This window comes from Aquarana catesbeiana, linkage group LG01, assembly GCF_042186555.1.
Source record: "Aquarana catesbeiana isolate 2022-GZ linkage group LG01, ASM4218655v1, whole genome shotgun sequence".
NCBI classification, from domain to species: Eukaryota; Metazoa; Chordata; class Amphibia; order Anura; family Ranidae; genus Aquarana; species Aquarana catesbeiana.
In genome coordinates this window covers 954,286,264-954,299,024 of record NC_133324.1, presented here as the reverse complement: position 1 = coordinate 954,299,024, position 12,761 = coordinate 954,286,264, and the positions used below count along the sequence as shown (strand labels likewise).

Sequence of the window (12,761 nt, the reverse complement as noted above, 5' to 3'; positions counted from 1 at the left end):
TTGAGAGTGAACATGGCACCCTGACCTTCATCCAGCGGATGGAGTAACCCCTGAGAGCAGACAAGTTTGCTTTTTCTGATGATTCATCAGAAGTCCCTGAAGATGAGCAGAGAAAATAAAAACCAGCAAAGCCAGTACAGGGGGAGAAATCCCAGTACACCACACTGCCTTCCACTTCCAACATGCCTGCTCCACCTGCTGTGGTGGATGGTGTCCTGGCTCAGGAGCAGAAAGAGAAGGCCCTGTGCAAACAGCTGCCTGGAGTTTCTGCCGTGAAATATCCCTCTACAGACATGGAAGGAAAACCCCCAACAGAGATGCCTTTGGACCATCAGAGGAATGCTGATGGACCTGCAGCAAGCACCCCGGATATGGATGTTTCTGCTGAGACCTGTAGCATACTTACCAACTGTCCCGAATTTCCCGGGACATTCCCGGGATTTGGACCTTTTTCCCGATTTTTTTTTTTTTACCGTTTCCCGGGAAATGTCTGGGAAATTCTTTTTTTCACGATTTTTTGCGGCTCCAAGCCGCCTCCGCTAGGTCCGTGGCTGGCGGAGACAATGTCTCCGCCGGCCACCCTTTTACCGAAGACCAAGAACAAGAGGCAGAGCCAGCCGGGTGGCTGACAATAGAAATTGAGTGTCGCCAATTGAGCGCCCACCCCCCGCCCCGCTGCTGGTCTGTTTGTGACCTGTTGTGGCAAGGGGCGGGGAGTGGGCGGTGCCACAGTTCAATTTCTATTGTAGCCACTCGGCTGGCTCCGCCTCTATCTTGATTACCTTGGCCTGTTACTAATAATGTACGGTAATGGCGGCGGAAACTCCCCTGCAGGCACACTGGATGTAAGGAGGGGCTCTGCTGGGGACACCTGATGTACGGTCAGGTCCATAAATATTGGGACATCGACACAATTCTAATCTTTTTGGCTCTATACACCACAACAATGGATTTGAAAATAAAACGAACAAGATGTGCTTTAACTGCAGACTTTCAGCTTTAATTTGAGGGTATTTACATCCAAATCACGTGAACGGTGTAGGAATTACAACAGTTTGTATATGTGCCTCCTACTTTTTAAAGGGACCAAAAGTAATGGGACAGATTAACAATCATCCATCAAACTTTCACTTTTTAATACTTGGTTGCAAATCCTTTGCAGTCAATTACAGCCTCAAGTCTGGAACGCATAGACATCACCAGACGCTGGGTTTTATCCCTGGTGATGCTCTGCCAGGCCTCTACTGCAACTGTCTTTAGTTGCTGCTTGTTCTTGGGGCATTTTCCCTTCAGTTTTGTCTTCAGCAAGTGAAATGCATGCTCAATCGGATTCAGGTCAGGTGATTGACTTGGCCATTAAATAATATTCCACTTCTTTCCCTTAAAAAACTCTTTGGTTGCTTTCGCAGTATGCTTCGAGTCATTGTCCATCTTCACTGTGAAGCTCCGTCCAATGAGTTCTGAAGCATTTTGCTGAGTATGAGCAGATAATATTGCCCGAAACACTTCAGAATTCATCCTGCTGCTTTTGACAGCAGTCACATCGTCAATAAATACAAGAGAACCAGTTCCATTGGCAGCCATACATGCCCACGCCATGACACTACCACCACCATGCTTCACTGATGAGGTGGTATGCTTTGGATCACGAGCAGTTCCTTTCCTTCTCCATAATCTTCTCTTCCCATCACTCTGGTACAAGTTGATCTTGGTCTCATCTGTCCATAGGATGTTGTTCCAGAACTGTGAAGGCTTTTTTAGATGTTGTTTGGCAAACTCTAATCTGGCCTTCCTGTTTTTGAGGCTCACCAATGGTTTCCATCTTGTGGTGAACCCTCTGTATTCACTCTGGTGAAGTCTTCTCTTGATTGTTGACTTTGACACACATACACCTACCTCCTGGAGAGTGTTCTTGATCTGGTCAACTGTTGTGAAGGGTGTTTTCTTCAACAGGGAAAGAATTCTTCGGTCATCCACCACAGTTATTTTCTGTGGTCTTCCGGATATTTTGGTGTTGCTGAGCTTACCAGTGCGTTCTTTCTTTTTAAGGATGTTCCAAACAGTTGATTTGGCCACACCTAATGTTTTTGCTATCTCTCTGATGGGTTTGTTTTGTTTTTTCAGCCTAATGGTGGCTTGCTTCACTGATAGTGACAGCTCTTTGGATCTCATATTAAGAGTTGACAGCAACAGATTCCAAATGCAAATAGCACACTTGAAATTAACTCTGGACCTTTTATCTGCTCCTTGTAAATGGGATAATGAGGGAATAACACACACCTGGCCATGGAACAGCTGAGCAACCAATTGTCCCATTACTTTTGGTCCCTTAAAAAGTGGGAGGCACATATACAAACTGTTGTAATTCCTATACTGTTCACCTGATTTGGATGTAAATACCCTCAAATTAAAGCTGAAAGTCTGCAGTTAAAGCACACCTTGTTTGTTTCATTTCAAATACATTGTGCTGGTGTATAGAGCCAAAAAGATTAGAATTGTGTCGATGTCCCAATATTTATGGACCTGACTGTATGGAGGGGCTCTGCTGGAGACACCTGATGTATGGAGGAGCTCTGCTGGGGGCACCTGATGTATGGAGGATCTCTGCTGGGGACACCAGATGTAAGGAGGGGCTCCTCTGGGGACACCTGATGTATGGAGGGGCTCCGCTGGGGACACCAGATGTATGGAGGGGCTCCGCTGGGGACAGCTGATGTATGGAGGGGCTCCGCTGGGGACACCTGATGTAAGGTGGGGCTCCGCTGGGGACAGCTGATGTATGGAGGGGCTCCATTGGGGACACCAGATGTATGTAGGGGCTCCGCTGGGGACACCAGATGTATGTAGGGGCTCCGCTGGGGACACCAGATGTAAGGAGGGGCTCCGCTGGGGACACCAGATGTAAGGAGGGGCTCTGCTGGGGACACCAGCTGTAAGGAGGGGCTCCGCTGGGGACACCTGATGTAAGGAGGGGCTCCTCTGGGGACACCTGATGTAAGGAGGGGCTCCTCTGGGGACACCAGATGTATGTAGGGGCCCTGCTGGGGACACCTGATGTATGTAGGGGCCCTGCTGGGGACACCAGATGTAAGGAGGGGCTCCGCTGGGGACACCAGATGTAAGGAGGGGCTCTGCTGGGGACACCAGATGTAAGGAGGGCCTCCGCTGGGGACACCTGATGTAAAGAGTTGCTCTGCTGGGGACACCAGATGTAAGGAGGGGCTCCACTGGGGACACCTGATGAATGGAGGGGCTCCGCTGGGGACACCAGATGTAAGGAGGGGCTCTGCTGGGGACACCAGATGTAAGAAGGGGCTCCACTGGGGACACCTGATGTAAGGAGGGGCTCCGCTGGGGACACCAGATGTAAGGAGGGGCTCCGCTGGGGACACCAGATGTAAGGAGGGGCTCCGCTGGGGACACCAGATGAAAGGAGGGGCTCTGCTGGGACTAAAAAAAAGAAAATCTTTTCTAATTATTTGTGATTTTTTTGCTTTTGCTGCAGTATTTCTTTGTTTGAAAGCAGATTTGCTATATTTATTTTCATTTAAATTGAATTCATTCATTGGATGAATGTTCCTTACATTGGTGGTCAGTGGGAAGAATGCCCCTTACATTGGTGGTCAATTGGATGAATGTTCCTTACATTGGTGGTCAGTGGGAGGAATGCCCCTTACATTGGTGATCAGTGAGAAGAATGCCCCTTACATTAGTGATCAGTGGGAAGAATGTTTCTTACATTGGTGATCAGTGGGAAGAATGTTCCTTACATTGGTGGTCAGTGGGAAGAATGTTCCTTACATTGGTTATCAGTGGGAAGAATGCTCCTTACATTGATGATCAGTGGGAAGAATGTCCCTTTGGGACATTGGGAAGAATATCCCTTATATTGGAGGTCAAGGGGAAGAATGCTCCTTACGTTGGTTACATAGTTACATAGTAGGTGAGGTTGAAAAAAAGACCATCAAGTCCAACCTATGTGTGTGATTATATGTCAGTATTACATTGTATATCCCTGTATGTTGCGGTCATTCAGGTGCTTATCTAATAGTTTCTTGAAACTATCAATGCCCCCCCGCTGAGACCACCGCCCATGGAAGGAAATTCCACATCCTTGCCGCTCTTACAATAAAGAACCCTCTACGTAGTTTAAGGTTAAACCTCTTTTCTTCTCATTTTATTGAGTGGCCACGAGTCTTGTTAAACTCTCTTCTGCAAAATAGTTTTATCTCTATTGTGTTGTTACCAGTACGGTATTTGTATATTGAAATCATATTCTCAAGCGTCTCTTCACCAGAGAGAATAAGTTCAGTGCTACCATTCCTCATAACTAATATCCTCCAGACCCTTTATTAGCTTTGTTGCCCTTCTTTGTACTCTCTCCATTTCCAGTACATCCTTCCTGAGGACTGGTGCCCAGAACTGGGCAGCATACTCTAGGTGCGGCCGGACCAGAGTCTTGAAGAGCGTGAGAATTATCGTTTTATCTCTGGAGTTGAACCCCCTTTTTAATGCATGCCAATATTCTGTTTGCTTTGTTAGCAGCGGCTTGGCATTGCATGCCATTGCTGAGCCTATCATCTACTAGGACCCCCAGGTCCTTTTCCATCCTAGATTCCCCCAGAGGTTCTCCCCCCAGTGTATAGATTGCATTCATATTTTTGCAACCCAAATGCATTATTTTACTTTTTTCTACATTAAACCTCATTTGCCATGTAGTTGCCCACCCCATTAATTTGTTCAGATCTTTATTGCAAGGTTTCTACATCCTGCGGAGAAGTTATTGCCCTGCTTAGCTTAGTATCGTCCGCAAATACAGATTGAACTGTTTACCCCATCCTCCAGGTCATTTATCAATAAATTAAATAGGATTGGTCCCAGCACAGAACCCTGTAGCCAGTTTTCAATTCATGTACTCACCCTATGGTTCATGCCAACGGACCTTATTTTGTACAGTGAACGTTTATGGGGAACTGTGTCAAATGCTTTTGCAAAATTCAGATACACCACGTCTATGGGCCTTCCTTTATCTAGATGGCAGCTCACTTCCTCATAAAAGGTTAGTAGATGATTTGGCAAGAACGATTCTTCATGAATCCATGTTGATTACTGCTAACGATACCGTTCTCATTACTAAAATCTTGTATATAGTCCCTTATCATCCCCTCCAAGATTCTACATACTATTGATGTTAGGCTAACTGGTCTGTAATTCCCAGGGATGTATTTTGGGCCCTTTTTAAATATTGGTGCTACGTTGGCTTTTCTCCAATCAGCTGGTAAAAATTAGGAACAATGGTCTGGCAATTACTTTATTGAGTTCCCTAAGTACCCTCGAGTGCAAGCCATCTGGTCCCGGTGATTTATTAATGTTAAGTTTCTCAAGTCAAATTTTAATTCTGTCCTCTGTTAACCATGGAGGTGCTTCCTCTGATGTGCCATAAGGATAAACACTGCAGTTTTGGTTACTGAAGCCCCCCTCCCTTGTGAAGACTGAGGAGGAGAATAAATTCAATACCTTCACCATCTCCCCATCCTTTGTAACCAGATGTCAGTCCTCATTCTTTATGGGGCCAATATGGTCTGTCCTCCCTTTTTTACTGTTTACATACCTAAAGAATTTCTTGGGATTTTTTTTGCTCTCCTCCGCTATGTGTCTTTCATGTTCTGTCTTAGCCGTCCTTATTGCATCCTTACATTTCTTGTTGCATTCTTTATAAAGTCTGAATGCTGATGATGATCCCTCAACCTTGTATTTTTTGAAGGCCTTCTCCTTTGCTTTTATATGTATTTTTACATTCGAGTTAAGCCATCCAGGACTTTTGTTCGCTCTTTTAAATTTATTACCCAATGTGATGCATTGGCTAATGCCCTTATTTAATATCCTCTTAAAGCAAACCCATCTCTCCTCCATGTTCTTTTTTCCCTGAGATTTTATCCCAATTTATGCCTTCTAGCAAGGTTCGTAGTTCGAAGTTGGCTCTTTTGAAATTCAGTGTCTTTGTATTCCCCTTATGTTTCCTATTTGTGTGATTTATACTGAAGCCAATTGACCTGTGATCGCTGTTACCTAAATTGCCCCGTATTTCCACATCTGTGATCAGGACTGTATTGTTGGTAATCAGTAGATCCAGTAATGCTTTATTTCTAGCTGGTTTGTCTACCATCTGACCCCTAAAATTGTCCTGCAAGACATTTAAGAACTGGCGAGTCTTAGATGAATGCGTGGTTTCCTCCACCCAGTCTATGTCTGGATAATTAAAATCCCCCATTTTGATAACACTTCCCATCCTTGCTGCTAATCCAAATTGTGATAGGGGATCTGTCTCCCCCTCCTCCCTCAGGTTAGGGGGCCTATAGCATACTCCTAGTATTATTTTCCCCTTAGCTACATCCCTTTGGAGCTCTACCCATAAGGATTCCCATAGGGACTCCTCCCTAGCTCCCTTAGTGATATCATCTCTCACATTCACTTGTACATTATTCTTAATATATAGGCATACCCCTCCCCATTTTTTACCCTCTATATCCTTGCGATAAAGGGTATACCCTTGAATGTTTGCCAGCCAATCATGAGAGCTGTTGAACCAGGTCTTTGAAATTCCCACAAAATCCAAATCCTCCTCGTACAACAGTATCTCTAGTTCACCCATCTTGTCCGCCAGGCTCCTGGCATTGGTGAACATGCCACGTAGTTTAGACCGGCCGCACTAATGCCCCAAATACTACCCTCTGGAATATGTTCCGCGCTGACTATCTCTACCTCTGGACCCTCCCCCCCATCACCTAGTTTAAAAACCCTCTAACTTTTTGGCCATCCTCATTCCCAGCTGATCTGCACCCTCCTCATTTAGGTGCAGTCCATCCCTTCTATAGTACCGGTTATCGACTGAGAAGTCGGCCCAGTCCTCCAGGAACCCAAACCCCTCCTTACTACACCAGCTCTTCAGCCATTTGTTTACTTCCCTAATATCCCTCTGCCTTCCTGGTGTGGCTCGATGTACCGGTAGTATTCGAAGTATTTCCTTGGAGGTCCTTTTCCTCAATTTAGCTCCTAAGTCCCTAAAATTGTTCTTTAGGACCCTCCAAATGCCTCTGACTTTGTCATTGGTGCCAACGTGCATAATGACAACTGGGTCTTCCCCAGCCCCTCCCAGTAATCTGTCCACCAGATCCATGATGTGTCGAACCCAAGTGCCCCGTAGACAACATACTGTTCGGCGCTTCAGGTCTTTGTTACAGATCTGTCCTTCTAAGAATTGAGTCCCCTACCACCAGAATCTGTCTTTCCTTTCCCTTCGCTCCCACCCCCACTCTCACTGGAGGAGTTCTTCCCCTGGCAGCTAGGAGAGTCCCTCAGCTCCAGCAGTGCTGGTCCCTGACTGGTTTCACCAATGTCACTCAATGGGGCATACTTATTGGGATGCTCCAGCCCTGGATCGGCCTCCCTGGCACTTCCCCCTCTACCCTTCCTGACTGTCACTCATCTACTCCTTGCTAGTGCCTGCACCTCTTTGTCTCCACCCGCCTCTGTGCTGGCCCCTGCCGACACCTGCCGTGTACGTTCCTGGCTCACCTTTAGTATGGAGGGACTTCTCAGTGCTGACAGTTGCTTCCCCAGATTCAGAACCTGGGCTTCCAGGGAAACAATGTGCTTACATTTTGCACAGCAGTATTCACCCTCGATCGGATGATCAAGGAACGCATGCCTGCCGCAAGATGTACAAAGAGTCGCCTCTCCACACCCGTCGGGCATCGCACCTATTAAATTTAATGAGGATTGCGGATTATACCCTGTCCAAATTACCTAACAACTAGCTTCCTGACACTAATACTCAAGACAATACACAGGTACTCAATAAGACAATACACAGGTACTCGCAGAACTACATGCACTCGCAGAACTATGTGCACTCGCAGAACTACGGTGGTTAGTGGGAAAAATGTCCCTTACATTGGTGGTCACTGGGAAGAATGTCCCCCAATCAGCCACATGTAAAAGAACCCCTAGCAACCTCTGGAGGTTCCATATAATTCTGGCTGAGTGTGGCTGAGTGTGGCCCCAAAAGTGTAACTGAGCTTTATTGCCTGTCACACGGATCTCTGCCACCAGGGGGTGCTGTTGGACCTCCATTGTCTTTCCCCAGAACTGATGAGCACGGTCAGCAGATGCACATGGTGTCATGTACTGCTGAAGATTCATCAGAACATCTGACTCCCTCCACTTCTGTCATTATAACACTTCAAACCATTCATTTATTGCTGTTCTCGGGAGGGTAATGAGCTGTGAGATGCGGGCACAGTGATGCAGAGCAGCAGTTTGATCTCTCCGCTGTTCTGCGTCATCACACGATTGTCTTTTATTGCGGAATATCTGGTAATGGATCTGAAATGGGATTTATGAAGCTGAAAAGAGAAAAAGCATGAGGGGTTATCGTGGAGCACTGACTGTATTTATAGGAACTGGGGCACTGCCTGCAGGAAGCACTTAAAGCATCACTCCACCCAAAATTCATATTTCAGGGGTAGTTAGACTGCTTAACCCCCTCTCCACCGGCCTTATGGGTATATGTGACCGCATGGAGTTGTCCTTTATTCTGTGCTATTAAGTGTGCTGGGAGTGTGCTCAATCATGAGCCCTCGGCACTGTGACTGCACTGTCACCAACAGCTTCCTGTCAAATGGCGATGATCGGGAGTCGGTAAGGTAGGCTCCCGATCATGTGATCATTGTGACAGCCAATATCAGTGATCACATGACTGAGAAGCCTTACAAACTCTTAACAGGCCAGCAGGATCCAAGGGTTAAAACTGTTAGCTAACAGCTAAGCCAGGGGTCTCCAAACTTTCCAAAGGGCTAATTTGCTGTCCTTCAGACTTTAGGGTGGCCAAACTGTGGCCATTGGGAGTAAACAATCCCCCATCATTGGTGTCATTGGGAGGAATTGTGCCCCATCATTGGTGTCATTGGGAGGAATTGTGCCCCATCATTGGTGTCATTGGGAGGAATTGTGACCCATCATTGGTGTCATTGGGAGGAATTGTGCCCCATCATTGGTGTCATTGGGAGGAATTGTGACCCATCATTGGTGGTGACATTGGGAGGAATTGTGCCTCCTCACTGGTGTCATTGGGAGGAATTGTGCCCCATCATTGGGAGGAATTGTGCCCCATCATTGGGAGGAATTGTGCCCCATCATTGGTGTCTTTGGGAGGAATTGTGCCCCATTATCGGTGTCATGGGCACCATTGTTGGTGTCATTGGTAGAAACTGTGCCCCATTGTTGGTGTCATTGGTAGGAACTGTGCCCCATTGTTGGTGTCATTGGTAGGAACTGTGCCCCATTGTTGGTGTCATTGGTAGGAACTGTGCCCCATTGTTGGTGTCATTGGTAGGAACTGTGCCCCATTATTGGTGTCATTGGTAGGAACTGTGCCCCATTGTTGGTGTCATTAGGAGAAACTGTGCCCTTCATTGGTGCCAGTGAATGAAATAGTGCACAAAGGGCCAGAAAAAAGCAAGCAAAGGGCCACCTCGCCCCCCCCGGGCCACAGTTTGGAGACCACTGAGCTAAGCAATCAGAATACATATACCGATTTTTATCTATCACAGGATTTATTTTTCTGTCCATCCAGTTCTGAGATTTGCACAGCCAGCCTGGTGACCTGATTTTATGTACTACAGTTAAGCAGCATGGCTGGTTACCTAACCACCCCCCGCCCGTGATTGGACTGTGAAGGAACAGCAGCAGACTAATACAATCATCCCTCTGTTCTCCTTCCTGTTAGCATATTCCTGTTTAGCACATAAAGAGAGATCTGATATCTACAAGTCTATCTTACCTTTGCGGTGTCTGTGTACAGAACCCGAGCCAGAGCCTCACACAGGACCTCTGTGTTCCTCCTGAGCCTCCTCATGTCCACCCGAGGCCTGCCGAACATCAGAAAAAAAGAATGGTCCACTGTATTTGTATACTTCATATAGCCAGACAGTGGTAGACACCTGACCATCACACCTACCTATATGGCCAAAAGCCACCAACATACATGACCAGAACTGTATGGACCCTATGACAATGTTGTTGTCACATAATGGTGGCAGTGCTGGGATTCATGATACCGCTGGCTTTAAGAACCTCTGCTAGGAAAGTTTAATGGAATGCCTGGGGGTGTATGTAATTCTAACTTCCACAAACAAAAAGATTTGAACTTGTGTCGCATACTGACAAATTTTTAAAAAAATATTCAGAAACTACGGTGTATCTGATTTAGTTTTAGGGGTGCCTAGACCCCATTACTGACCCTCCCTCCAAATTATGGAGTTCAGGTGTATCCAATGAAGTGTACTGGTAATACTACATCATACAAAGACATTGTAGACAATTGTGCTCATCCACCCTTGTGGTAACAGTTTGGTGAAGATCTTTTCTGTTCCAGCATGACTGTGCCCCTGTGTACAAAGCTAGCTCCATAAAGACATGGCAGGACCATTTTAGTGTGGAGGATCTAGAGCAGTGGTTCTCAACCTGGGGGTCGGGACCCCCTCGGGGGTCAAATGATGATTTGTCAGGGGTCACCAAATCCTGGGCTGTTCCTGAAGCCTGCACTGCTCTCCCAGCCTTTTAGCGGCCACCCAGCTGGGCTGTTCCTGGAGCCCGTGGCCACCCACTCAGCCTCTTTGCAGCTGCCCATTCAGTTCATGGCATGGGTGGGGGGCAGAGACTAGAGGTCAGATGACTGGTGAGGAATGTGAAGTGGGAGGGGCTGGAGGAGACCCTATCTCCTGATTTTGGCAAGGTGTCACTGCTACGAGATGCCACAAAGTCGGAAACACAGTGAAGCCAGAGACACAGTGAGTAACACTACCTGTGATTATAGTTGCCATTAAAAGTCCCCACTACAGTTCTCACATCAGATGACCTTGATCAAGAGCACCTAAGTTGGCTGATCAGAACTCCCCTGAGCATTGGCACTCATCCCATTCCCCCCACCTCCCCACCAAGGAGTAAGAGAAGGAATAAAAATAGAGAATACATGGAAGGAGGGAGAAGAAAAGAGGGGGAGGAACAAGCAAAAAGGGAGAGAAAGAATAAGAGAAAGAACAAGAAAGATGGCTAGAGAGAGGGATGGGGAAAAAACCCAATAAATTAGTATAGAGAGAGATAAAATGGAAAGAAAGGAGAACAAAGAGAAAGAGTGGTATGTCCTAAAAGGTATCATAAGGGGTTTTAATACTGTATGAGTGGAAGGGATTCAGGGAGCACTAAATGTCTGTGGGTTACGGGCGCAAATTACTTGTCTTGCCTTGGGTGCTGACAACCCACGCTATGAAGATAATTTTACTGTTAGGGGTCCCCACAACTTGGGAGATTTTATCAAGGGGTCACGGCACTAGAGGTTGAGAACCGCTGATCTAGAGTGTCCTGTATGAGCCCTGACCTCAACTCTACTGAACACCTGTGCACCACAAAGACATGGTTGGTGTGGAGGAACTCAAGTGTCCGGAAGCATCTCAGGGATGAATTGGCACACTGATTGCAAGCCAGGTAATTGTTTTTTGGGGGTTTTTTTTGGCGCCCAATGTGGGGCTCGGTGTGTGAGCTAGGTCTTCTTATCCAACATTAGTACCTGAGCTCACCAATGGGTGCACATTCTCACACAGACATACCCCAAAATCTTGAGCAAAGCCTTTCCAGAAACAAGGAGGGTGTTGTAGCTGCAAAGGGGATAAACTTTATTTTGATGGCCATGAAAAAGTGTATGTCTACATATCTCTACCAAAAAAATGCCCTTGCATATCTATCTATCTATCAAATTGATCAATCTTTTTTTGATCTGAATTCAAATCATTCTCAACATGGGGAATTCATTAGAAAATTAATAAATTAAATTAAACGAAACAAATCAACTGAGATTAAATTAGTAAATCTATCTGAAAGGAAAATAAATGAATTTTTCAATTCTGCATATGTCTATCTATCTATCTATCTATCTATCTATCTATCTATCTATCTATCTATCTATCTATCTATCTATCTATCTATCTCTCTCTATCTATCTATCTCTCTATCTCTCCCTGCCTCTACTGGTATCATAATAGATTTTTCCCTGTAGAGAGTCTCTCTATCAGTATAAAATGTGTCCCTATACACCGCCCCTTGGCTACAGTGCTTCCAATAAATATCTCCAGATCCCAGCGGTTGGCACGTAGCGTATAAACACGTTTCTTTTATTAACGCTCCGAGTGTCTCTTCTACATCCTGTGTGTGATTTGTGGCCGCCATTCTCCATATATCACATGGGGGTTATTTTATCAGTGTATGTTCCCGGAGACTCCCGGCCGGGGGGATTTGTCATTACACGGTGACGGTCCGTCTTCCCGGCATTTCCAGAGCTGGGAGGAAATTAAATAATAAAAGCCGGCACCAATGTGAATTCATTTATAACCAGCCGGGTGCCATGGCAGACAGTTTTAACTCCTTCCATACCAGAGCTGCTTTTTCATTTTTGCACACGTATTAAAAAAAAAAAAAATTAGGCTTGAAGATTAAAACCCCCAAAATATGATAGATTTTCTGAAAGCAGAGACCCTGGAGAATAAAATGATTGTAGTTGCAATTTTTTATGTTGCGTAATGTTACTACAACAGTTTTTTAAACCCATGTGCAGTGATACCTAATATGTGTGACCCAATTGTAATTCCTGTACATAGGCACACTTGTACCTTCAAATGAGCAAGTATGTGGGAGCGGGGGGGCGGTAA

The 12,761-nt window shown here is 45.9% G+C and overlaps 1 protein-coding gene across 1 annotated transcript in view; it reads right to left on the bottom strand.

Moving 5' to 3' along the window:
- The window catches only part of LOC141121961 (BOS complex subunit ncln-like), a 94,031-nt gene that overhangs the window by 52,050 nt on the left and 29,220 nt on the right, over positions 1-12,761 (bottom strand). The window contains exon 10 of the mRNA XM_073611738.1: positions 9,842-9,929. Within this exon, the coding sequence (XP_073467839.1) occupies positions 9,842-9,929 (88 nt within the window). The remainder of the gene's footprint in view (positions 1-9,841; positions 9,930-12,761) is intronic.